This window comes from Pan troglodytes, chromosome 6 (assembly GCF_028858775.2).
Source record: "Pan troglodytes isolate AG18354 chromosome 6, NHGRI_mPanTro3-v2.0_pri, whole genome shotgun sequence".
Lineage (NCBI taxonomy): Eukaryota > Metazoa > Chordata > Mammalia > Primates > Hominidae > Pan > Pan troglodytes.
In genome coordinates, this window is record NC_072404.2 from 100,424,182 (window position 1) to 100,452,074 (window position 27,893).

At 39.9% G+C, this 27,893-nt stretch overlaps 1 protein-coding gene across 17 annotated transcripts in view; it reads left to right on the forward strand.

Moving 5' to 3' along the window:
- The window catches only part of CDK14 (cyclin dependent kinase 14), a 640,904-nt gene that overhangs the window by 470,920 nt on the left and 142,091 nt on the right, over nt 1-27,893 (forward strand). For all 17 annotated transcript variants that reach the window (XM_016957727.3, XM_054655946.1, XM_016957722.4 and 14 more), the window contains one exon: nt 11,329-11,392. In XM_016957727.3, coding sequence (XP_016813216.1) covers nt 11,329-11,392 — 64 coding nt within the window. The remainder of the gene's footprint in view (nt 1-11,328; nt 11,393-27,893) is intronic.

The window sequence follows — 27,893 nt, forward strand, 5'->3', positions numbered from 1 at the left end:
AAATCGGGCCAGACAGTGGTCCCAACCGGGCTGATGTTAGAATCACTGAGGAGGTTTAGAAAATTCTGCATATCTTGCTGCACCTTGGACCAGTTAAATAAGAATTTAGGGGATAGGTCACAGTCATTCGCACTTTTTTCTTTTTCTTTTTTTTAAATCAGTATTTTAAAATATTCCTTAGATGATTCCTGTGTCCAGCCAAGCACTGCTAAATGAGACAGTAACCTTCTAGCAGGTGAATTGAACTCATTTAAAAAAAACCCCTAATAGCTGTTTTTGTGTGTGTGTGTGTTGCTTCCTATATAAACCTTTGCAATGTTGAAAACTCTACATAATATTTTGGAAACACCCTCTCCTTCAATCCATCACCTGCAGCCAAGCAGCTGATTAAATATTGAAGCTGCTTTCTGAAGCCCTGGCAGCTTTTCATTTTCTCAGTCCAGTGGCTCCCCCTGCTGTCTTTACCAGGTAGAGCTCACTTCTCTACAGAACCTCACTACAGATTGTGCTGCTCCGCAAAACACAACCCAGAATCATAGTATTTTAAGGAAGATTTTCTAATCCCACATTAAGCCTGTATGTCACTGCCAAAAATGAACATTCAGAATACTCTAATCTCTTACCTAGTGGTAGTTTAGGTAAGGCCTAGGGAATGATGGAAGAAAGGAACTATATATATGTAAATAGATAAACTCACACCTGTACACACACACTCATTGATAGCTTATCCGGCTACCAGAAAAATATTCTGTTAGCCATGTGATTGTGCTGGTTCCCTGCAAAATAATTAGCATTGACACTGTAGAAAGTGGGGAAGGAAAGCTTTCATGACTAACTTCTCTGCCCTCCTTCATCTAATTATACCCTTCCTTATCAACCCACTTCTCCCTGTCTACCCTCTAAGCTGTAATTGCAGCCACATAAAAACAAAAGTAAATATATGGGCATCTGTGTGAACTCATCTTGTCACCCAAACTCTGTTTTATATTACCTCAGGATTAAACTAGTGCACTGTGTCTATGGAGGCAGAATATGATCCTTATTTTGTCTGAATGCAAAATGCAACCTTAATTCTGCCTAAACCTCATAAAAGTGCTGATTCCATTTTACACAGCTTTTATCGTTTGAATGCCCTTCTTTGCTGTATATTAATATCTTTACCCCATTGGTCCTTGTTGTCATGTGGCTCCGCATAAGTCAGTCTCCCATTCACAATGTAGCACTTAATCTATTCAAAGCGATATCCCAAAACATTTTTTTCTCAACAGCATTTCCAGTCAGCCCAATGGGACATGGGGCACACCCCTCCCCCCACCCCCAACCTTTCTGAATACACTCCACAGAAGACCATTTATTTTGGTCCCTTGTCACATGTAGCATCTGGTACTGGCACAGCAATCCAGATGTGTTCTGACTAGTATATCATATGATTAAATGATTACATCTCTATGAATTGTTTATTGCTGCATAACATTAACAAAAATGTAGTGACTAAGGCACATTTATCATCTCTCAGTTTCTGTGGGTTGGGATTCCTGGCATGACTTAGCTAGGCCCTCTGCTTCATGGTCTTAAAAGGCTGTAATCAAGGTATCAGCTGGGGCAGCAGTCTGACATGAGGGTCGGCTGGAGCTCATGTGGTTCTTGGCAACACTCAGTTTCTTGCAGGCTGTGGAACTAAGGACTCAGGTTCTTGCTGGCTGTTGGCTGAAGCCACCCCCAGTTCCTTGCCTTCAGGCCTTCTCAACATGGCTGCTCGCTTCCTCAAAGCCAGCAAGGGAGCAAGTCCACTAGCACAATGGCTGTTATCATTGTACACAATATACAGTTGACCTGTGAACAACACAACTTTGGAATTCACAAGTCCACTTAGATGTGGATTTTTTTTCAATTAAAGTTATACCAAATGTGCCTGTCTCTCCTGCCTGCCCTTCTGTCACCTCCATGTCTTCCACATCTGCCACCCTTGAGATAGCAGGACTAAGCCCTCTTCCTCCTCCTCAGCCTACTCAACATGAAGATAAAGATGAAGACCTTTATGTTTCACTTCCACTTAATAATTAGTAACTACATTTTTCTTCCTCTTGATTTTCCTAATATTCTTTTTTTCTAGCTTACTTTATTGTAAGGATATAGTATATAATAAATATAACATATATATAGTTGGTAAGACTTCTGTTCAACAGTAGGCTATCAGTAGTTATGTTTTGGGAGAGCCAAGAGTTTCATGGGAATTTTTGACTGTGCATGGGGTTGGTGCCCCAACCCCTGCATTGTTCAAGGGCCAGTTGTAATCTCAGAAGTGATATCTCATCACTTTTGCCATATTCTGTTGGTTAGAAGTTCCTGCTCCCACCCACACTGAAGGAGAAGGTTGTGAACACCAGGAGGTGGGAATCACAGGGGTGAGCTTAGAGTCAACCCTCCTAATCTCTTTTGACTTCTAGTAGGTGATCTTATGGAAGTTTTTATTCAGCTAAAAACCACAAGTCTTTTTTTATGCAGCTTGCTGCATGCCACCTGTTCCCATCTTGAACGATCAATTAATAGAATCTAAGTACTGGACTTTATGTTTATAGCTATCACATTTTCCTGGTGTTAGGTTCAGCCAGTTGTTCATGCCTTATTAAATATTTTTTAATCCTGGTTCAGCCGTCAGAATACTACACATCCCTTCTATTTCATGTCATCTGAAAAATGTAAGACATCCCTTCTGTCTTCCTTCAAGTAACTGATAAAAATCCTGAAGAGGATGATACCTAACATTATACAGAATATACATGTACACCTACATCACATGTCTTATAGACATATACGTATGTATGTGCATGTGTATGTGTGTGCGCGCATGTGTGTGTTGAATGTGAGGGAGAGAGAGCATGAAAAAAACCTCGTTCTGATACTCAAAACCTCCTTCTAGGGTGTGGTCAGGTGGATATGAATTGTTTAACAACATCTGAGCCACATTTCTCAGCCAGCTTCTCCTAGAAGCAGATAGTATAGCTCTTCAAAGCATGGTCTCTCTAGTCACACCAACCTGACACAGGATTCCAGCTGCCCCACTTTCTAGCTGTGCAACCTTGAACAACCAGTTTGTCAGTAAACTGGTTATAAACCTGATATTGCACACATGATATCAATAAAGGATAGCTTATTTTCTTGATGCCTGGCTAAAATCGACATATGCTGGAGGAGCAAAGGTTACTGCCCAGATGCTCTTCTCTGAATTCAGGATGTTGACAAGTTTTGTTTGACACATCTTATTTAGTTTTTGTTTTAAATTTGAATTAAGTAATTTTTTGTAGAAATTTGAATTAGGTCATAGGATTAAGGTACTTTCACAGGAAATCCAGGTATTCTCCAGTTCCCTTAGTGAAATGAAAGCTACAGCAATACTGGGGTCCTGCACTGTGCATGGCAGCCTCCGGCAGAAGCTGAGCAGTCGCTGCTCTCTGTGGACGGGGCCTTGTCACATTCAGTCCTGCCTTCTTTCTCCCTGGCCCTCTCCCTCAGTCATCTGCCTGACTGCTTCTAGAAGAATTTTAATTTGCATTACCATTCTGCTCCAGGAAGGTAGAGTAAGGTAGGAGGAAAAGCAGAAATCTTGAAACTGAAGATGACTCTCTTCTACTTTTTAAAAAGGTTAGTTTAACATGACTTTTTATTTAATGAAGTCATGATAATTTGTCATTTACAAGGATCCTTCAGGTCTATATAGTTAATTAAACAAATATTTAAGGAGTGCCTACTTTATGTACTTTGATAAACAAAAGGAATATAAAGTAAACAAAAATTTTAAAAAAGACATGACCTCTTTACTTATTAACACTTAGAGTCCAATGAAAGAAATAGACGTTTATCAAATTTTCACAGAAATAAATGTAAAGTTTCAACTGTGACAATTTTTACTAAGAAGCCTACAGTGCTATAATGGTATATTATGGTGATTATGCCCCAATATGCAGGGGCTTGTCCTGAGAAAAGGATGTTTCAACTCAGAGATGAAAAATGAATCAGGAACTAATCAGGTGGAATGGGCACAGATGTCCAGGCTTTGGAAATACATGTGTAAAGGCCTTGTATCCACACCCAAATCTCATCTTGAATTGTAACTCCCACAATTCCCACGTGTCATGGGAGGAACCCAGTGGGAGGTGATTGAATTATGGGGGTGGGTAATATTTCTCGTAATAGTGAATGAGTCCCATGACATCTGATGGTTTAAAAAATGGGAGTTTCCCTACACAAGCTCTCTCTTTGCCGGCCACCATCCATATAAGATGTGACTTGCTCCTCCTTGCCTTCCGCCATGATTGTGAGACCTCCCCAGCCATGTGGAACTGTAAGTCCATTAAACCTCTTTTTCTTCCCAATCTTGGGTATGTATTTATTAGCAGCATGAAAATGGACTAATACAGGGGTGTTCCCAGAAGACAACACCAGATCACTTAGAGTTGGCGCACACACATGCATACCTCTGTATCTTTACACACACTCTCTTCTGTCTGGAGTGTCCTTCTCCTACTCATTTGCTTGACAAGCGCCTAGTCACTTTTGAAGTCTCAGTTTTAAGGCTTCATTTTCTTCAAGCTGTCCCTTCACCTCTTTTCCTGGGCCCCCACCGCACTCATTACACCCCTCATTGAGCAGCCTTGTCATGCTGACTTTCTGTTTCACATGCTTGCCTCTTTGTCTCTCTCTCCAGACTGAGCAACTCCAGGGCAGACACTTTTTTAAAAAATCTTTTATCTTCTACACATAGGAAAGAGGTGGTCATGTTGTCATCACTCAGTACATTTCTGTTTATTACATGGATGGGAAAACATAATTAACAGTTGAACAACATGTATATAGTATAAAATGAAAAAGATACATAAGGATGGCCAGTGAAAAGCGTGGGCCCCTTCCACCTCTGATTTCCAGCCACCCATTCCCCTTTCCAGAGACCCACTGCTGTTACTAGTTTATTTGTTTGTTTGTTTTTTAGGGATATCCTTTGCCTACTCTTGAAGTTATCTACGTAGAGAAAATGAATATTTGATTCAAGTATGCAATTGGCATTTTTTAAGATTTCCACGCCAAAATTTGCTCTCTTTGGTCATTTCCATCTGTCCTTGGCCACTCTTATAATCTCCTCTTACTTGCATCTTTCCCCTTCCCCTTAATATACTCCATCTTTTCAACCTCTGCTTTTTCTATCACTGTATCCTCCTCTTAAAAAATGTCCTTCTTGGCCGGGTGCAGTGGCTCACTTCTGTAGTCCTAGAACTTTGGGAGGCTGAGGCAGGTGGATCACTTGAGCCCAGGAGTACAAACCTGGGCAACACAGTGGGACCCCATCTCTACAAAAAATAAAAAATTTAGTAGAATAGGGTGGAGTGTGCCTGTCATCCCAGCTACTCGAGAGGCTGAGATGGGAGGATCACTTGAGCCTGGGAGATTGAGGCTGCAGTGAGCCATGGTCACGCCACTGTTCAGCCTGGACAACAGAATGAAATCCTATCTCGAAAAATAAAACAATTCCTTCTCACCATCACCCATGAGGCCACTGGATCCTGAAACCTTTCTCCTCGCCTTCCACCTGCCCTGTCTGCAGCACATTCGTTGTGCTGTCGGGGGCAGTGCAAGCTCCAGGTGGCTCCTCTGCATTTCCACCTGATTATCGTTTTTCCAGGTGGAGAGTGCACAGTCAGGATCAGAATTAGGAGGTTCTGCTTTCTCTCTCTGGCTCTTCTGGGAACTTCATACCATCTGTTCCAGAGCAGGGTGTATAATATTGCAGCTGAGTTCTGCTGAGCCACTTCACAGGTTTCTTTTAGGACTTCTCACTAAGGAGCTAGAAAAATATCTTCCAGATCCGAAAGTAGTACAGCTGTGAAGCAATCATTATTTTAGAGATGTTATATGTGTGGACTTTCAGAGTTGCAGCTTAAAAATCATCAGTTATTAGGTTGTTCTGAAGTCCCTTAGAATCCACAGCCGAGTCCATTTAAAATCCACATCGCCACTGTAGTCCTGCCCCTAAAACTTAAAGCCTTGAAGTGGGAATCTGGTGCTTTCCATATCATTTCATTAGGACACAACTTGTGTGAGCCAGTTTTGTGTCCCATAGGCCAGAATTCCTCTGTGCTGTAGTCTCTGTTAGAGACCTCTCGGTCCCCTTGACCCAGGAAGAACCGTTAGCAGGACTTGTTCTACTGAAATCACAGGTGTTCAGGGAAAAGCCCATGGACTCCTGTTGAGCAGCTCTGAGGCCTGTGCAAAAGCAAAGACTAGAAAGTGAGAGAATTGGTGGAACTAGTGATAGTTTAGAAAGATAAGTAAATATTTCTGACAAACACTAGTTTGTTAGAGTTACTCTGAGCTCTAGAAGTTTAGAATTTGCTTTTCTCCTGTTATTTGGAGTAGATATTTTCACAGCGAGGCCCTCTTTTTCTCAGTATCTTCTCTGCCCGACAGAGGCTGACATAACGGGCAGAACCTGGGCCACACCTGCCAGGGCAGAGGCACACCTGGAGGAGTGAGTATGGGGCCATCATTACCTCTTAGTTCCTCAGGGTCAGGGGTGTAGACCTCCATGGATAAGATGAGCTTGTCCTTTTTTTTTTTTTTTTTTTTAACAGATGTTAAATAGTCTAAGAAATCACAGAAAAGACTTCTGGCAACTGTATATTTCTGAACAGAGGGACATGAGACCATTTTGTAGCTTGCATTTTGGCATTTGCTATTTGTTACCATATGTGTGCTGAAGAGTTCCAAATGTTTTTCTCCCTCTGAAATTCCTCTGCCAAGATTCAGACCTGTATTTCCAGCTGCCCAATCTTGACCTGCAGGCATTTCTAACATTTAATAGATCCAGAATGAAACTCATTGCCCTCAGCCCCCAAACTTGCTTTATGTCTGGCATTCTTGATTTCAGCTAATAACTTCTTCCCTATATAAGTGGATTTTAAACAGCAGAATATACATTTTACATCATGACTCACTATGCACACACACAAAGATGTAACTTGAACAACAGTTTCATAAAACAATATGTATCTTTACATTTATGTTGCCCTCTGATATCTTCTCTTGAATTCCATCTTTTGAAAAGTGCCGATGTCAACTCCCTTGATGAATTTTACTTACAATCCCCCAACCAGTCATGTGACCTGCAATTTGTGAAAACCTTAAACAGAGATAAAATGCAGTCTCCTTGAATTCAGCGTCTGGCCTCTGCTTCCTTCCCATCCTGTAGCCCAACCTGCAGTCTAGCCACAGTGTTATCCAGACACACCATTCATTCATTCAGTCAGTCAACATTTACTGGGTACATATCTGGTGCCGGGCACATGGTGCACTAAGTATCCAGAGATCAACATCATCGTCTCCACTCTGAGGACCACAATGCGTAGACAGATGAGTAATCTGGCAATTACCAGGTAGTGGTTAGGTTCTAAATAGAAGTTTGCATAAAGCACTTAGACATCACAAAAAGGTAGCATGTAACTTGGACCAGAGAGTCCAGAAGGTCTTTCAGGAAAAAGTGACCCTTGTACTGAAGCTACAAATAGAGGTAGGAGTTCAGCTGGCAAAATTAGGGCAGAGCCTTAGGGAAGAGAATTCACTATGAGAAGACACGGGGGCTGAGCATCGTGTTAATTTGGAGAGCTGAAAGTGTTCTGATATAAGCCTCTCCTTATAACCGTATACTCTACTGTCACTCCCACCCTTTCTTTACTTGGCAAACCATGACTCAGTGTTCCCTCTCCCACTAAACCACCCTCTCCCGGTAGCCTTTCTCCCTGCCCCCAGGGAGACTCAAGCCTCCCTTCTTTAGGCTCTGACCTCACTCTCCCATACCATCAGCTTTGTTTTGTTGAAGGCCATTCATCACCACCCCTGTTCATCTGCATCACTAGACCAGGAGCACTTCAAGGCAGAGTCCAAGTCCTTACATCTTCTGTGAGGAGTACAATAAGTGTTAGCCAAATAAAGAGCTGAACCAATAAAAGAAACAGGAGATGGACAAGCCACAGACACAAGTTTAGGGTAAATCTGCTTAAATGGATGTGTAGAAGACTTTTCAGTATATCACAGATGGAAAGGGGCTTCAAGTGTCATGAACCTGCTTATTTACAGAGCTGGGGACCACATTTTAAGTGCTCGTGGCACCTCAGTTGCAATTTTCTTTTTGTTTCATTTGCAAAAGATAATTTTTGACTTTTAGAAAACATTCTTTTTCTTCTAACTTAAATGTGTCTTGTTAATGGAACTTGTTAGTGAATTAATAGAAATGAAAATCTGGCATCAGAGACCATACATACTCTCCTTAGTGCACAGGTAGCCAGTCATTGCTAATCATACATTAAACCCAAACAATTTTTTCCAAAATGGCTTTTACAGGAAGCAAAATTAATTTTTAATTATTCTTTTCCTTTGCCCACTTTCTGCCCACTTTGTCTTTTCTGTGTAAATGGTTCAGGGTTGTAAGCAGGACAGTTTGAGGTCTGGAATCTCAATAGTTAAGCCTATAATTGAAAAAGAAAAGTCTAATGTATTTGTTTCTTTCCTGGTAATTTTTATGGTATGACCATAATATATCATAATCACTTTGAAACAGAACACTGGATATGGATGAGGATAATGCCTACAAAAAAGTTTTGCTAACGCAAGCATTGTAGAAACAGAGGCAGCCAGGAAAACAATTGTACTTTATTAGGAGCAAGAGAACAGGGCTCAGATTCTGGCTGGACTTTTCATTGTTTATAAAACTTCCATAGGGTCTGTTTTCACATGTGACAGATTGGCTGTGTTCAAATTGTGCTTTTGAGCTGACATTTCCTCCCTTTGTTGCTAAAGTTTAGTACTGTTGAACTCCTTTGTCCTTGATGCAAATTTTAGTGAGAACAAAGTGGAGCATTTCCAGATTAGCTGTATGTGCTGCCTGCAAACTTAATTGTCTCCTCTTGAAATAATGGTTGGAATTATTGAAAAGAAAGGGAGAAATGCCTTTTGCAGACACTGTTATCATAATCGTTTATGTCAGAGACAATGCTTTTGTCTCTTTTCTCATGTTACAACTCTTCAGCCCTCTTGCCTGCCTCCTTCCCCTTCGTCATCCAGCCCATCAATAATGTGACCTAGTTTGTGTAGATCTATCTATTGATGTTAGTATTAATTAGTGCTGGAAAAAGTAACCAAGTATGAGTCTTAAAAGAATTTTTATTTTCTCATTTGTTGATGCTGGATTCATGTTTCAGCCAGGAATATAAGTACATGTATTTAATCCTGATTCACCAGAGTAGGAAGCAGGGAGTTTGGCACTTACTGTATATGTGCCACTCTGACATCACTGCCATGTCACCCACTAGTAAATAAATGCATGAACAATTTGAGCCCTGTATTACCTTATTGCCTAGTAGTGCCTACAAATCCTTGGATAAAGTGAATATGCTTCATTTCCTCTGTTGACAAAGAGTCAAACTCTGTAAAATATTTGAAGAGATTTATTCTGAGCCCAATATAAGTGACCAATGGCCCATGACACAGCCCTCAGGAGATCTTGAGAACATGTGCCCAAGGTTGTCAGGCTGCAGCTGGGTTTTATGCATGTTAGCGAGACATGCGACATCAATCAATACATGTAAGATGTATATTGGTTCAGTCCAGAAAGGCAGGACAACTGGACGTGGGAGCTTCTAGGTCATAGGTGGATTCAAGGATTTTCTGATTGGCAATTGCTTGAAAGAGTTATTACCTAAAGACCTGGAATCAACAGAAAAGAATGTCTGGGTTACCAAAAGGGGTTACCAAAAGGATGGAGACCAAGGCTTTATCATGCGGATGAAGCCTCCAGGTAGCAGGCTTCAGAGACAATAGAATGTAAATGTTTCTTACATTTACAGACTTACAAAATCTGTCCTATCAGTCTTAAGGCCTGTGTTGATGTTTCTGCTGGTCAGCTGTGCCTAAATTCCAAAAAGGAGGCAGGTATAATGAGGTATGTCCAGCTCCCCTTCCCCATCGTGGCCTGAGCTGGTTTTTCAGGTTAACTTGAGAATGCCTTTGGCTGAGAGGAGGGGTCCGTTCAGATGGTTGAAGGGCTTATACTTTTATTTTTGGTTTACACCTCTCATAATATCTAGTGGTCCTTCTTCTCCTCTGCTGGTTTCCAGCTTTATCTCTTGCCCTTTCTAACCTGTTTGTCTATCCATTTATCCAATATAGTTGGAATGACACCATCTGGCACTCCCTTGAACATATAGTCCCTGTGGAAGAAGTGGGCAGTCTAAATTTTCCCACATGGCTGGAGCCTCCCTGATCTGAACAGACCCAGTTTTCTGTGGGTTCTTTGAGTAATACCTAATACTGACATAGTGCTATGTGCCAGGTAGCGTTCTCCACACAATTGAGGTAGATGCTGTTAACACCCTCCAGTTTACAGATGAGGAAATTGGAGCTCAGTGGGGTTATTTCTCAGCCCAAGCTTACATGGCTGGTAAATAGGGGAGCAAGGATTTGAACTCAAGGTGTCTTCAGAGCCTGGCCTCTTAACCCTGAATCTCCCCTTTCTAGGTTCTTAACCCTGAAACTCTGTTCTCAGTCAGTGATTTGCCATGATCATTGAGTGTAAGAGCCATAGATCATGGAACACAATGTTCCAATGGAATGTGCCCAGTTACATGTGAGCTGAAATTGCCCATTAGTTCCTTTCCCCAGATCAAACATTGTAGTGATAGAAAAATAGATGGAGAAAGAAGGTAGACATATGGATAGAAAAAGGAAAACATGTAGAAAGAACATTATTTTGGCAAAAGGAAACTGTAAATCACGTAATTACAGATTTTAACTGTAATGAGAGAATTTGAGCATTCTAAGCTGTCGACCCTGCCTCTTTGAAACATTATGATGCTCAGACAGAGGATGTGGGGTAGAAATGGAAGAATTGTTGGAACTGTTAAATGATGAGACATGTGATACTGGAGTGAAAGACAAAAGCTCATGAAAGAATCATGAGGGACACATACAAACTTCATTCAGCAGCATGAAGATGACAGCTCATTGTTTGATTCCTTAGCCTACTTATTAAGTTTGGACTTGATAAAATATAGCAGATTTAACTTGTCTTACCACATTCAGCTGTATTTGTTATAACACAGAGATTCATCTTGGGTGGCTCTTTAGCTGGGTTTGTTTTTACTGAAATAAAATCTCTGGCATACGATAATGGAAAAAAAAATACCAGAGTTTCATAATATGTAGTGTACTATTTTTCTACACTTGAGAATTTTGAGTGCTTTGGAAATAATAAGGCTGTTTCCACAATTTCCTACTCTCCACTAGGTTCTTGGAACACCAAATGAGGACACATGGCCTGGAGTTCATTCTTTACCACATTTTAAGCCAGGTATGTTTCATTAATTACAGATGACTAGGTGCTTCCTATATGCAAAAGGTGAGTATATAAATGTTCCCTCTCAAGCAATATACCACCTTGAAAAATTCTGGTTACTTTTGCCATTGTGTACTTTGTCTTTTAATGGAATTGTCCTTTTATTTTCACAAATTATTTGTCTGTGAAGACAGAGTTAAAGACATCCCTGATGATTTTCACCATATATACTTTATTTTATTTGACTGGTTGATCTTGCAGTAACCATTAATTTCATCATCAGTTAGACTAGCATCCATGTCTATAAAAACAAAATTTAAATTGGGTTGCTGTAATCCATCTGTGTCACTTCTTGTAGTAAGTGACCAGGAAAAGTATTAAATTGTAAAAAGGAAAAATCATATTTTTATTTTTTTACAAAACTAGTAAATATATGGTCTATAATTTGAGTTTAAACATGTAAGATGCTCTGAATGTTCTATTGTACAGCATTCAATATGTTTTCATGTAAAATATTTAAACCTGAACACTGAAAAATCTGAAAGAAATGTGAACTTTTAAAGTAAGTTGTCCTTTTTTTTCACCAGTAGGTGTCAGGCGTGAAACTTTGTTTTAATAATTACACTTAAAAGATGAATCTCAAACATGGTCTGATTTTTATAAGAGAAGGGAAAGGTTTGGAATTGAAAATTTAATAAAATCAGTAGAATGAATTATTGTAAAATGATTCTCTTGCTGGTTGTTGTGTTTTTTTTTCCTTTCTCAGTTATAAAACATGGCTTACAAAATGCAGACCCACCATAAAATTACTGAAAGGGATTTTATAGAAGCTGTAATAGTCTATTATCCTATGAGGGAAAAGAGCTATGAATAATATCTGTTAGAGGAGCCAAGTATATTATTTTGCTTCTCTTCCCCTCTTTTGGGGAACCATGAGGAATAAATTATCAGTTCCAAAGAATGACTGAGTTGGGAAACTATTTTTATTCTTAATATTTTTCTGCGCAGTGTGTTCAGAATTCTTTTATCTTCTTCAGCTGCCCTAAAGACTCTTTGTACTTTTACTAGAAATTCTAAATAACTTCTATGTTCTGAAAGACTATAGAAACCTAACAATTTTAAATGGACTGACTTTCTTTTTTAAGCAACTAAGAGGCATCCTCTAACTGATCCACGTGTTCTTAATGGAGTGAAGAACACAGTTCCTTATAAACGATCCAATTGTGGGCTCTTAAAGAAGGTTAACTTCCCTGTGTTAGGACCTAAAATTTTAAGTCCTAGGCAAATGAAACAGGAGACTTTAAAAAGATTTGAAATGAATAAAGTTAGATGCAAAAAGGAACAATTAAGGTGAAATCATTTGGCCTGCCTAGTTTCTGGATTAGAAAACATGGAGTAATTTATGTGTTTTGGTGGGAATAGAATTTATCTTCATCAACAACATACAAAAGCATTTATTAGTTTTATTTTGGAAAGTACGAGGATGTGGTACCCATTAAGCTAACAGATTGTGAACTTCATGACACCAGGGACTGTTCATTGTACATATGTGGTGTTCAATCAATGTGTGTTGCACTTGATCGTATTGAATGTTAAAACAGACATTATGTATGTGACTCCTCTGGTGGGCATATACAAACTAGAATATTTATGTTTAAGTTATTAACATTATGTGTAAGCCCCACAACAGACACATAATGCATAGAAGGTAATGGGGAAACAGAAAAGTAACATATGAAGATGGTGGAAAGCATGGGTGGTGATGAGCAAGAAGGTTATTCCAGGCAAAGCTCAGGGCTGTGAACCACAGCACATAAGTGTTTCCTGAGTTTGCTTGAGAGGAGTCAAGAGGAGACACAACAATAGACTGAGTCAAAGGAAACAAATTTCCAAGTCCTTCCAAGCAGCACTTACCAGACCATCCAGGGGAGCCCCAGTCCCTGACCTCATAGATCTCATAGTCCTGGGGAAGAAAATATACAAGCCCAAAAAGGAAAATATCAGTGCTAGAGTCCGCCTGTCCCAACTCCACTCTCCAGCTCCTTGATTTACCCCGAAGTGTGCCCTAGAGAATCTGGAAAAGGCAATCTGAGACATAAGGACAAACTTTGTTTAATTTTCTAATAGATAATAAATTTAAGCAATTAAAAATATCAAGCAATAGGAACAAGGAGCGTAGTGCAGAGCCACCTCCCCTCTGCCAACTTCCCCTGAACCACTGACCCCACCACAGGCCCCCAGCATATTCTTATATTTCTTTCCTTTATGTAAATGTAAGAAATAAATATTAATTTTTAGTTTTCTCATATTAAACACAATTCCTCGTCTTGTTTTTCTCATTAATGCATCTCATTGATCTTCTCATGTCACGGCAAGGAGGAGGCCAATGTGGTGTCCCTCTTGTCTCGTAGAGCACCATTGTTTTCTGGATTTAACCCATTCACTAATTAGGGACAGTTGGGTTGTTTCCAGTGCTTTGCTATTATAAATATTAATGCATTGAGTAACCTTGTGCCTATACATACACATACACATTGCATATATGTAAATATTTCTGAAGGATAAATTAGGAGAAATAAGGATAAAGAGCCAACAAGTATAGACAATTATAATTTTGACCACTTTCATCAAACCGTTGTCCAAAGGGGTAGTATCTGTTGTCTCTGTTGCCAGAATACAGGAGAATACTTCTTCCCACAGCTGCTTCTCCTCTCTATGCTATGTGACCAAACTTTTGGATTTTGCCAGTTAGATGACAAAAGGAATTTCAGTAAAGTTTTAATTTGCATGTGTCTTGTGATGAGGTTGAGCATCTTTTGATCTGTTTCAGGATCATTTGTACTTCCTTTTCTCTGAATTCTTTTTATCTTTTGGCCAATTTACAGTTGAGTTGTGTTTTTTTAAACCTATTTCTAGAAGTTCTTTATATTTTATTTTATTATTTTATTTTTAGCGATGCTGCCCAGGTGGGACTGCAGTGGTGCGATTACAACTCACTGCAGCCTCGACCTTCCAGGTTCAAGTGATCCTTCCTGCTCAGCCTCTCAGGTAGCTGGGACTAACTATAGGTGATGCCACTATGTCTGGCTATTTTTTTTTTTTTTAATATTTTGTAGAGATAGGGGTCTTGCTATGTTGCCAGGGATGGTCTCGAACTCTGGGCTCAAGCAGTTCTCCCACCTCCGCCTCCCAAAGTGCTGGGATTACAGGCGTGAGCCGCCATGCCCGGCTGAGTTCTTTATATTTAAGAGAAATTATCCCTTTGTCCGTGAAAAACTTTTGCTTCTTTGAGATTTGAAAAATGATCCTTTCTAATTTTTAAGCAATTTTGAAAATAATCCTTGTCTTATGCTCTCTTGTCTTCCTTGACTTGCCTAACTGAATAAGTTTTGCCTTGAGAAGAAAAGCCCATGGTGTTTTTAGAGTAGTGGAGTTATGATTTAAAAACAAAAATAGAGACAAAGTCTTGTTATTTTGGCCAGGCCAGTCTTGAACTCTTGATCTCAAGTGATTCTCCTACCTCAGCCTCCTAAAGTGCTGGGATTACAGGTATGAACCACTGTGCCTGACCACAATTTTTTTAAAGACCAATTTCTGTTATAGGTGTATGTACAAATTCATATATGTGTATCTGTGTAAGAAAAACCAGTTTGGGTTTTCAAATGTATTGCTTTATGGCTATGATCTAGGCCATGAATAAATCTCTTGGTTTTAACATATGCTAACCTAATTTCCCAGTAGTTATTTTTTAAATAACTTATTTTTTAGTTAATGTCTACGAAATAAGTTAAATACACTTATTATTTCAGCAATATTTCCTGAGCACCACTTGTATGTCTAGGGACTGGAGATGTTGCATTGAACAAAAAGCAAATGATCCTTACAGGGAGAGACATATAGTAAGTGAAATATATCATATATTGGGTGGTGATAAGTACTATGGAGGAAAATAGAGCAAGAAACTGGTTCAGGAAGTTCTGAGAAAGGGGAGGGGGTGATTTACAGTTTAAATAGGGTAATCAAGGAAGGCCTCCCTGAAAAGAAGACATTTGACTGAAGAATATGAGAGACAGAGCCAAGAAGATATTTGAGGGAAGAACTCTTCAGGCAGAGACAAGAGCAAGTACCAATGCCCTGAATGGGGAGGAGTGGAGGGCTGATAATGAAGTCACAGATGACGTGGGGCCTTGAGGGATACCCTGAGTCCTTTACCATTGATCTGAGTGAGATAGAAAGCTCTAGAAGATTTTGAACAAGGCAGCACAGGAGCTGGTTTATGTTTTAGTAAGACCACCCCAGCTATTATACTGAGAATTGGGGGCCAGAGAAGAAGCAGGGGGACCCCTTAGGAGGCTATAACAGGAATCCAGGGGAGAGGTGATGAAATGTACTGTGAATAAAATGACCTCCCCTTTTCAATTCCTATGATTATCCCAGAACTCAACATGGTTTTCCCTTGGAAAAAAAATATATAACAAAAATGGAGAAACATTTTTAAAATAATTATTGAAATAGTGAAAGAACAATTAGTTAAAAACTGAACTTTATTCTTTACTATATCACCTGTATATCTTCTTCTGTGCTTACACAAAACTTAAGCTCAGCATATTCCCATAGCAACCAGGCAACTACAACAGGTCACAATGGTATTATATATTATAAAGTATGTGCATGTTACATACAGTAAGGAGTCTGTGTAAGTCTCATTTGTGTTGCTGTAAAGGAATTCATGAGACTAAGTAATTTACAAAGAAAAGAGATTCAGCTGGCTCCAGGATCTGCAGGCTGTACAAGAAGCATGACACCAGCATCTGCTTCTGGTGGGGGCCTCAAGAAGCTTCCAATCAGGAGAAGGTGAAGGGGGAGCATGCATGTCACATGGTAAAAGAGGGAGCGAAAGAGAAGAGAGGACTTCCCTAAAGTTAGTGTCAGAGGTGAAAGTAGATCCCATGTCTCCATGGGTCTTAGTTGAGTGTGCTTTTGCTTTTGTTTTTGTTTTCCAGCCTCTGTTATGAAATAGCATTCTACTGAATGTGCATCACAATTTCTCATTGTCCTTCTAAAGAACAGTTTACTGACAATTAGACTATTTTAAAAAGCAGAAAAGTAGAGAAGATCTGATCTCTGGGAAAATATGTACAGCAATACACACAAATATTAAAATATTACACCAATACAAGACTCTTTTTAACAACCAGATCTCTCACCTGAATTAATAGAGCAAGAACTCACTCATTATCCTGGAGAAGACACTGAGTTATTCATGAGGGATCTGCCCCCATGACCCAAACACTTCCCACCAGGCCTCACCTCCAACATTGGGGATCACATTTCAACATGAGATTTGGAGGGGACAGACATCCAAACTATATCGGAGTCTAACCTTGGAAGCTGCTATTTTTCCGTCATTTACTTCTATTTAAATTTCTCTTAAAAGAAATGGAAAATGGGCTTGTTTCTTTTTTGAACCTGATTACCTTCCTGTTTCTTTTCCCTTACCCTCAGGGTTCTGTGGTTAATGGTCTTTTAAAAGTAGGTCTCCTTGTCTCTCCCTCACTCTCTCATTCCAGAGTGTCTCCTTTTGTCACTGTGTTCAGGATGCTTGCTGTGGGAAAGTCTTGAGGTGAGAGGTTGTGCTGTGGTGTTCTCAGTATTTCAGTAATTCCATAACTTGGTGTGAGATTCATCACAGGCAAACCCATGCTCTAACACAAAGTGAGAGTCCACTGTAAAAATAAATCATATTCCTTTTCATGGGTTCATAGTTATTCACTAACAGGAGGCTTTTGCATAAGGCTCTCTGCTATAAATTCCTCCTGGGATAATGAGAGGCTCCCCTATGTGAATCCCAGGATCACTTTCTTCTACCAGGTTTACCCCCTGCTACATCCCATCGACAGGTGCTGTGGTTCATATGTCTCTGCTAAAGTGACAGTGCCATTTTTTTGTTGCTGTTATAAGACAGACTTATCATTTTTAAAAGATGCATCTTGCATGCATGTTTGAGGGGTTGTTTAAGCTTCATAGAATTGTGGTAACCCCAGATCAGGGCAGAATACACGTAGACATTTGAGGTTCTCCAGACCAGTAGAATCAGAGTAATGGATGAAGAGTTCTGTCAAGGCTTTGTAATTTCTAGCTGTCAAAGAGTACCCCGGGGCTGCATGAGCTGAGAGTGCGAGTGGTGTTTGATTGTGCCTTAAGCAAAGTGAATGTTTGAGCTAGAGGGAACCCCAGGGAGCATCTAGTCTGGCTTTCTTCTTGTGAAGTTAGGAACCTGAGGTCCAGAGATGTTAAAGAACTTCCCTAACGTTAGTGTCAGAGGTGGAAGTAGATTCCAGGTCTCCCTGGGTCTCACTTCCTGAGTGTGTTTGTGTTTTTGTTTTCCAGCTTTCATTATGAAATAGCATTCTACTGAATGTGTATTACGATTTCTCATTGCCCTGCTAAAGAACAGTTTACTGACAATTAGACTATTTTAAAAAGCAGAGAAGTAGGGAGGATCTGATCTCTGTATTTGGTAAAATATCTACACAAAACCACCAATAACACTTCGTATAAAATGGTTTAGCACTGAAATAATGTGTAGATTCCATGTGTGATACTTTCATCTCTCAAATGCTTCCAACAAAAGGGAAAGGGACATTCAAAAACTATTTAATGGATTATTCAGGAGCTCAAAAAGGAATACACTGTGAAGTTCAGTGAGGAAAAAAATGCTGCTAGACCAGAAGCAATTAAAAGTGATGAAATTTAGAATAAAATAATTATATTTTCCAAAATCAAGCAAGAGAATAGAGCATTTCTAAAGTGGTTATATTACTTCTAAGGGAAAGTTAGCCAATGGAAAAGACTATTTGATTCAGGAAACTTTGAAGAAAATGGACTGTCTCCCAACGAATGAAATAATATAAAGAATTTGCCATTGGAGGCAATTGGGGAATGGTGATATTTTAAACACACTCTGCTAAAAACTAATCCTACAGACACATTGACCTTAAAGGGAATGTTTACATACGGACTTAGCTGTATCAAGGCTTTGTAATGAGGCAAAAAAAAAAAGCCTTCTCTTTAAGTCCTTCCTCTTCTCTGGCCTGACTGGGACCCCAAAACCAAACAGGTCCACACTTTTTTGTTCCAGAGGGAGGAAGTAAATCATTTCAGAAATAAAATACTATGGTGATAACACCTTACATTTTATGCTATATTTTATTATTTACAAAGCATTTTAATATATTATCTCATTTGATAGTTAGAATAACTGCATTATAATAATGCTTTTTTCCTAATATTGTTATCCCATTTACAGATGAAGAAACTGGGAAATTGAGGCTCAGAGAGATAGTGTGGCTTGCCCAGAGATCTCATCCCTCCAGGCTGTAGCAGAGCCAAAACTCAAACCCAGGTCTTTCAACTCTAAGCCATTCTCAGTGATGCCTCCTCCTCTCTTTAAGAGAGCTTCCCTGCCCACAGACCTAGACCTACGAAGGAGAATTGTCAGGCTCTTCCCAACTCTGTCTTGTGGCATCTTGGAAAAGACCTCTGTCTTCTTGTACGTACCAGATCCACCCTCCACTTGCTAGGTATGGGCATATTCTTCTGCCCTTTAAACCTATGCCTCCAATAAATCTTCAGCTCCAAAATCTCCTCTGCAGATGTTTAGTCTCAGATGTGTAGTCCTTAATACATACTATCGGAACTGCCCACTTTCCTCATTTGCAGATGTGAGGATGTTTGAACCCTTAGCCTTTATTGACATTCTTGGCTTTTCCTGAGTCTTTTAGAAGGTGATAGAAAAGCTATGGATGCAGCAGAAATTGTTGTCGGGGTGGGATATTCCATGAAGGAAGACTGGGGCGGGGGGGCTCTTTGTGCCGTGATGTTGCCCTGCACAGACCACACCTGCATGAGGGGAGGCCGGTGAAGTGCTGAGATACCTTCCCTACTCTTCTAGAAGAGTCATGTCTGCTCCATCCAGCCTACAGACTTGCTACGTAAATTAAATGAGAGAAACTATTTTTACATTCCCTTCAATATTTGTTATTTATACTCTACCTATTTTTAAGCAGATTTGAGCTAGCTGACATAATTGATATAAAAGTACTTTTAAATTGTTAGGGGCATGTAACTGCAAAATAATTTTTTTTTAAACCATTTATATACCATGTGCTCTGCCTGCTATCTCCTTTCCCACTTACTCTTTACACTTTACCTCAGGAATTTTAAATTATTTTTATGATTGATAGCAACTATAATGATTATGGGTTAGGTCTAGGTGTATGGGCTGTAACTATGTGATGGTTATTAAAATGGACTTTAAAAATTATTATGTAAATATCTGCTTTTTGTCTCAGATTTTATTGCTAAAAGCCTTGTGGGTCTGCTTGACACAAGCCTTAGGGTATTTAGAGCTCTCTCCACCCACCATCAGCTATCACCTTTGTGAACTTTGCTGTCCCTCCTCCCACAAATAAATGCTGCTTTAATCACATAGTGAAAAAGCCAGTTAATTACTAAATTTATGAACTATGTGAACATTATAAAGCTAAGGAAGTAAAATATGTAAACATGACAGGAAGGGCAGACTGCACTTTCTGATTGAGCCAGCCATACTGGGAGGTCACGGGTGGTTGCTGGAGAGCAGATGCTAAAGTTGAGAGTCGGTGTTTGCATCAGCAGTAACTGCTTTACATCTGCTTATGAGCTTGGATTCCTATTGAGTGCTTACTAGGTGCCAGGCAGTATTGTGGGTGCTAAAGATGCAGTTTGAACAAAGCAGATGAATCCTTTTTCTTGCAGAGCTCACATGCTAGAGAGGGGACTAATAATGGACAAATTACAACTTACCATGCCTGTGAGCACAGGGACAGCGGCAAGAAACAATTCAGGGGGGCAGGTCCTTGGAAAGCCAAGGTGAAGAGTCAGGATTTTACTTGAAGTGTGAGTGGAATCATCGGAGGGTTTTGAAGAGAGGAAGAAATCAATGCTTTATGTTTTCAGAAAGACCTACAGGCTACAAAAAGTCACGGACTCATTTCAGAGCTGGAAAGAGGTTTCATCTGAAGTGTGAAATCCTCTTGATTGGTCATTTCTGCCTGCAGCCCTGGGTCAAGAAGGGTCTATAAAAGCGAGTACTAACTCACAGGGAAATTATTCTCCTACCAGTTAGCAGTGATGCCAGAGACACAAAGGATATTTTTCCTCATAGGTCCATAGCTGACCAGGGATTTGATATAAAATAAATCGTAGATATGGCCAACGATATGAAATAAAAATAAAAAAGAAACAACCAAAAACCTTGATAATCACTTAAAAATGTAAAATTAGCAATTCATTTCCCCTACAATAGGTAGGTTAAGAAGGGAAATCCCTGTAGGAATGTTGTAAACCCATTTCAGTACAAAGGAGGGACAATCTGTACTTTGTCTGGATGTACTTGAAGAATTTCACATTTATTTTCACTAGAGGGCATCAGTAATGATGGAGACTAGCAGAATGTCTAGAAAATGCCAGAAAAAAAAGTAGTAAGATTAAATTTTCAAGGGAAAATGAAGTTCTACTGATAGCAGACTTATTTTTAAAAATCCCAAATAAACTGGTTTTATTAGTTCTACTCGCTGGAATTTTGTAAAATTCATTTTGGGAGTTATTCACACCTCATATCGCTAAAGTTGATATAGAGGGCCAATCACCATATAAAGACTTCTTTACCTCTTCAGTAATTCCAACCCACCTAAGAGTATTAAAAGTCTTGTATACTGTCCAATTTGTATAATTTGGTTAAAGTCATATTGAAGAAAAGAATTTAACTTTTAGCCTAAGAATTTATAGCAGAATTAAATGAAGACAGGGACGATTTACTTGATACTGAAAGAACTGTCATCTCTTTTAAAATAAAACATTTGGTTGAGTTGTTATATACCAGTGGCATTTCCATAAACTGGCCGTACACTTTTAATTGCCTTCCTAAGTTTGTAACCTAATGTTTTATGTTTATCCTTCCCACAAATTAATGCCGGCAAGTATGTAACTAGGAATCTATGCATTGTATAAAGTCCTCCATAACTCCTCACCCTGAACTTTTAGGTCCCTTTCCAAAAACTTTTAAAAATCAAGATCTTAGGAAGGGAGATGAGGGGATTGGAAGTTTGGATGTAAAACAAGAAAATGTTGTCCCTTGTCTTCAAGGTGGGTGTTGACCACAGTACCTTGAGTAGGACACTGTATCTTTAGGGAAGAAGTGGGACTTCACTAAGCCAAAAGCTTGCACAGCTGTCCAGTTTGACTGGGGATTCCACACCACTATGAGAGATTCGTGACTAAGTGGTTGACCCAAGGGTAGGATGAAGATTTTCTCTCTTAGGTGCCTGGAAATATTGGAAGCACAGAGAACAGCATGGTGTTCGGTAATCTGAATATTCATATAAATTTTTCAGCATGTGAAAATTCTTTTTTTTTAATTATACTTTAACTTTTAGGGTACATGTGCACAATGTGCAGGTTGGTTACATATGTATACATGTGCCATGTTGGTGTGCTGCACCCATTAACTTGTCATTTAACATTAGGTATATCTCCTAATGCTATCCCTCCCGCCTCCCCCCACCCCACAACAGGCCCCGGCGTGTGATGTTCTCCTTCCTGTGTCCATGTGTTCTCATTGTTCAATTCCCACCTATGAGTGAGAACATGCAGTGTTTGGTTTTTTTGTCTTTGCGATAGTTTGCTGAGAATGATGGTTTCCAGCTTCATCCATGTCCCTACAAAGGACGTGAATTCATCATTTTTTATGGCTGCATAGTATTCCATGCTATATATGTGCCACATTTTCTTAATCCAGTCTATCATTGTTGGACATTTCGGTTGGTTCCAAGTCTTTGCTATTGTGAATAGTGCCACAATAAACATACGTGTGCATGTGTCTTTATAGCAGCATGATTTATAGTCCTTTGGGTATATATCCAGTAATGGGATGGCTGGGTCAAATGGTATTTCTAGTTCTAGATCCCTGAGGAATTGCCACACTGACTTCCACAATGGTTAAACTAGTTTACAGTCCCACCAACAGTGTAAAAGTGTTCCTATTTCTCCACATCCTCTCCAGCACCTGTTGTTTCCTGACTTTTTAATGATTGCCATTCTAACTGGTGTGAGATGGTATCTCATTGTGGTTTTGGTTTGCATTTCTCTGATGGCCAGTGATGATGAGCATTTTTTCATGTGCCTTTTGGCTGCATAAATGTCTTCTTTTGAGAAGTGTCTGTTCATATGCTTTGCCCACTTGTTGATGGGGTTGTTTTTTTCTTGTAAATTTGTTTGAGTTCATTGTAGATTCTGGATATTAGCCCTTTGTCAGATGAGTAGATTGCAAAAATTTTCTCCGATGCTGTAGGTTGCCTGTTCACTCTGATGGTAGTTTCTTTTGCTGTGCAGAAGCTCTTTAGTTTAATTAGATCTCATTTGTCAATTTTGGCTTTTGTTGCCATTGCTTTTGGTGTTTTAGACATGAAGTTCTTGCCCATGCCTATGTCCTGAATGGTATTGCCTAGGTTTTCTTCTAGGGTTTTTATGGTTTTAGGTCTAATAGTTAAGTCTTTAATCCATCTTGAATTAATTTTTGTATAAGGTGTAAGGAAGGGATCCATTTTCAGCTTTCTACATATGGCTAGCCAGTTTTCCCAACACCATTTATTAAATAGGGAATCCTTTCCCCATTTCTTCTTTTTGTCAGGTTTGTCAAAGATCAGATAGTTGTAGATATGCGACATTATTTCTGAGGGCTCTGTTCTGTTCCATTGGTCTATACCTCTGTTTTGGTACCAGTACCATGCTGTTTTGGTTACTGTAGCCTTGTAGTATAGTTTGAAGTCAGGTAGCATGATGCCTCCAGCTTTGTTCTTTTGGCTTAGGATTGACTTCGCAATGAGGGCTCTTTTTTGGTTCCATATGAACTTTAAAGTAGTTTTTTCCAATTCTGTGAAGAAAGTCATTGGTAGCTTGATGGGGATGGCATTGAATCTATAAATTACCTTGGGCAGTATGGCCATTTTCACGATATTGATTCTTCCTACCCATGAGCATGGAATTTTCTTCCATTTCTTTGTATCCTCTTTTATTTCATTGAGCAGTGGTTTGTAGTTCTCCTTGAAGAGGTCCTTCACATCCCTTGTAAATTGGATTCCTAGGTATTTTATTCTCTTTGAAGCAATTGTGAATGGGAGTTCACTCATGATTTGGCTCTCTGTTTGTCTGTTATTGGTGTATAAGAATGCTTGTGATTTTTGCACATTGATTTTGTATCCTGAGACTTTGCTGAAGTTGCTTATCAGCTTAAGGAGATTTTGGGCTGAGACGATGGGGTTTTCTAGATATACAATCATGTCATCTGCAAACAGGGACAATTTGGCTTCCTCTTTTCCTAATTGAATACCCTTTATTTCCTTCCCCTGCCTGATTGCCCTGGCCAGAACTTCCAACACTATGTTGAATAGGAGTGGTGAGAGAGGGCATCCCTGTCTTGTGCCAGTTTTCAAAGGGAATGCTTCCAGTTTTTGCCCATTCAGTATGATATTGGCTGTGGGTTTGTCATAGATAGCTTATTATTTTGAGACACGTCCCATCAATACCTAATTTATTGAGAGATTTTAGCATGAAGGTTGTTGAATTTTGTCAAAGGCCTTTTCTGCATCTATTGAGATAATCATGTGGTTTTTGTCATTGGTTCTGTTTGTATGCTGGATTACATTTATTGATTTGCATATGTTGAACCAGCCTTGCATCCCAGGGATGAAGCCCACTTGATCATGATGGATAAGCTTTTTGATGTGCTGCTGGATTCAGTTTGCCAGTATTTTATTGAGGATTTTTGCATCAATGTTTATCAGGGATATTGGTCTAAAATTCTCTTTTTTTGTTGTTTCTCTGCCCGGCTTTGGTATCAGGATGATGCTGGCCTCATAAAATGAGTTAGGGAGGATTTCCTCTTTTTCTATTGATTGGAGTAGCTTCAGAAGGAATGGTACCAGCTCCTCCTTGTACCTCTGGTAGAATTCGACTATGAGTCCGTCTGGTCCTGGACTTGTTTTGGTTGGTAAGCTATTAATTATTACCTCAATTTCAGAGCCTGTTATTGGTCTATTCAGAGATTCAGCTTCTTCCTGGTTTAGTCTTGGGAGGGTGTGTGTGTCTAGGAATTTATCTATTTCTTCTAGATTTTCTAATTTATTTGCATAGAGGTGTTTATAGTATTCTCTGATGGTAGTTTGTATTTCTGTGGGATTGGTGGTGATATCCCCTTTAACATTTTTTATTGCATCTATTTGATTCTTCTCTCTTTTCTTCTTTATTAGTCTTGCTAGCGGTCTATCAATTTTGTTGATCTTTTCAAAAAACCAGCTCCTGGATTCATTGATTTTTTGAAGGGTTTTTTGTGTCTCTATTTCCTTCAGTTCTGCTCTGATCTTAGTTATTTCTTGCCTTCTGCTAGCTTTTGAATGTGTTTGCTCTTGCTTCTCTAGTTCTTTTAATTGTGATGTTAGGGTGTCAATTTTAGATCTTTCCTGCTTTCTCTTGTGGGCATTTAGTGCTATAAATTTCCCTCTACACACTGCTTTGAATGTGTCCCAGAGATTCTGGTATGTAGTGTCTTTGTTCTCATTGGTTTCAAAGAACATCTTTATTTCTGCCTTCATTTCATTATGTACCCAGTAGTCATTCAGGAGCAGGTTGTTCAGTTTCCATGTAGTTGAGCGGTTTTGAGTGAGTTTCTGAATCCTGAGTTCTAGTTTGATTGCACTGTGGTCTGAGAGACAGTTTGTTATAATTTCTGTTCTTTTACATTTGCTGAGGAGTGCTTTACTTCCAAGTATGTGGTCAATTTTGGAATAGGTGTGGTGTGGTGCTGAAAAGAATGTGTATTCTGTTGATTTGGGGTGGAGAGTTCTGTAGATGTCTGTTAGGTCTGCTTGGTGCAGAGCTGAGTTCAATTCCTGGGTATCCTTGTTAACTTTCTGTCTCGTGGATCTGTCTAATGTTGACAGTCGGGTGCTAAAGTCTCCCATTATTATTGTGTGGGAGTCTAAGTGTCTTTGTAGGTCCTAAGGACTTGCTTTATGAATCTGGGTGCTCCTTATTGGGTGCATATATATTTAGGATAGTTAGCTCTTCTTGTTGAATTGATCCCTTTACCATTATGTAATGGCCTTGTCTCTTTTGATCTTTGTTGGTTTAAAGTCTGTTTTATCAGAGACTAGGATTGCAACCCCTGCCTTTTTTTTTTTTTCCATTTGCTTGGTAGATCTTCCTCTATCCCTTTATTTTGAGCCTATGTGTGTCTCTGCACGTGAGATGGGTTTCCTGAATACAGCACACTAATGGGTCTTGACTCTTTATCTAATTTGGCAGTCTGTGTCTTTTAATTGGAGTATCTAGCCCATTTACATTTAAGGTTAATATTGTTATGTGTGAATTTGATCCTGTCATTATGATGTTAGCTGATGATTTTGCTCATTAGTTGATGCAGTTTCTTCCTAGCCTCGAGGGTCTTTACAATTTGTCATGTTTTTGCAGTGGCTGGTACCAATTGTTCCTTTCCATGTTTCTGCTTCCTTCAGGAGCTCTTTTAGGGCAGGCCTGGTGGTGACAAAATCTCTCAGTATTTGCCTTTCTGTAAAGTATTTTATTTCTCCTTCACTTATGAAACTTAGTTTGGCTGGATATGAAATTCTGGTTTGAAAATTCTTTTCTTTAAGAATGTTGAACATTGGCCCCCACTGTCTTCTGGCTTGTAGAGTTTCTGCTGAGAGATCAGCTGTTAGTATGATGGGCTTCCCTTTGTGGGTAACCCGACCTTTCTCTCTGGCTGCGCTTAACATTTTTTCCTTCATTTTAACTTTGGTGAATCTGACAATTATGTGTCTTGGAGTTGCTCTTCTCAAGAAGTATCTTTGTGGCATTCTCTGTATTTCCTGAGTCTGAATGTTGGCCTGCCTTGCTAGATTGGGGAAGTTCTCCTGGATAATATCCTGAGGAGTGTTTTCCAACTTGGTTCCATTCTCCCCATCACTTTCAGGTACACCAGTCAGATGTACATTTGATCTTTTCACATAGTCCCATATTTCTTGGAGGCTTTGTTCATTTCTTTGTATTCTTTTTTCTCTAAACTTCTCTTCTTGCCTCATTTCATTCATTTGATCTTCAGTCACTGATACCCTTTCTTCCAGTTGATCGAATTGGCTACTGAGGCTTGTGCATTCGTCATGTAGTTCTTGTGCCATGGTTTTCAGCTCCATCAGGTCCTTTAAGGACTTCTCTGCATTGGTTATTCTAGTTAGCCATTCATCTAATCTTTTTTCAAGGCTTTTAACTTGTTTGCCATGGGTTCAAACTACCTCCTTGAGCTCAGAGTAGTTTGATCGTCTGAAGCCTTCTTCTCTCAACTCGTCAAAGTCATTCTCCATCCAGCTTTGTTCCGTAGCTCGTGAGGAGCTGCGTTCCTTTGGAGGAGGAGAGGTACTCTGATTTTTAAAATTTTCAGTTTTTCTGCTCTGTTTTTTCCCCATCTTTGTGGTTTTATCTACCTTTGGTCTTTGATGACGATGACGTACAGATGGGGTTTTGGTGTGGATGTCCTTTCTGTTTGTTAGTTTTCCTTCTAACAGTGAGGACCCTCAGCTGCAGGTCTGTTGAAGTTTGCTGGAGGTCCACTCCAGACCCTGTTTGCCTGGGTATCAGCAGCAGAGGCTGCAGAACAGCAGATATTGGTGAATAGCAAATGTTGCTGCCTGATCGTTCCTCTGGAAGTTTTGTCTCAGAGGAGTACCCGGCCTTGTGAGGTGTCAGTCTGCCCCTACTCGGGGGTGCCTCCCAGTTAGGCTACTTTGGGGTCAGGGACCCACTTGAGGAGGCAGTCTGCCCATTCTCAGATCTCAAGCTGCATGCTGAGAGAACCACTACTCTCTTCAAAGCTGTCAGACAAGGACATTTAAGTCTGTAGAGGTTTCTGCTGCCTTTTGTTTGGCTATGCCATGCCCCCAGAGGTGGAGACTACAGAGGCAGGCAGGCCTCCTTGAGCTGCGATGGGCTCCACCCAGTTCGAGCTTCCTGGCTGCTTTGTTTACCTACTCAAGCCTCGGCAATGGTGGGCACCCCTCCCCCAGCCTCGCTGCCACCTTGCAGTTTGATTTCAGACTGCTGTGCTAGCAATGACCGAGGCTCCATGGGCTTAGGACCCTCCGAGCCAGGTGTGGGATACAATGTCCTGGTGTGACGTTTGCTAAGACCATTGGAAAAGCGCAGTATTAGGGTGGGAATGACCCGATTTTCTAGGTGCTGTCTGTCACCCCTTTTCTTGGCTGGGAAAGGGAATTCCCTGACCCCTTGCACTTCCCGGGTGAGGCGATGCCTCTACCTGCTTTGGCTCACACTCAGTGCACTGCACCCACTGTCCTGCACCCACTCTCCGACATTCACCAGTGAGATGAACCTGGTACCTCAGTTGGAAATGCAGAAATCATTT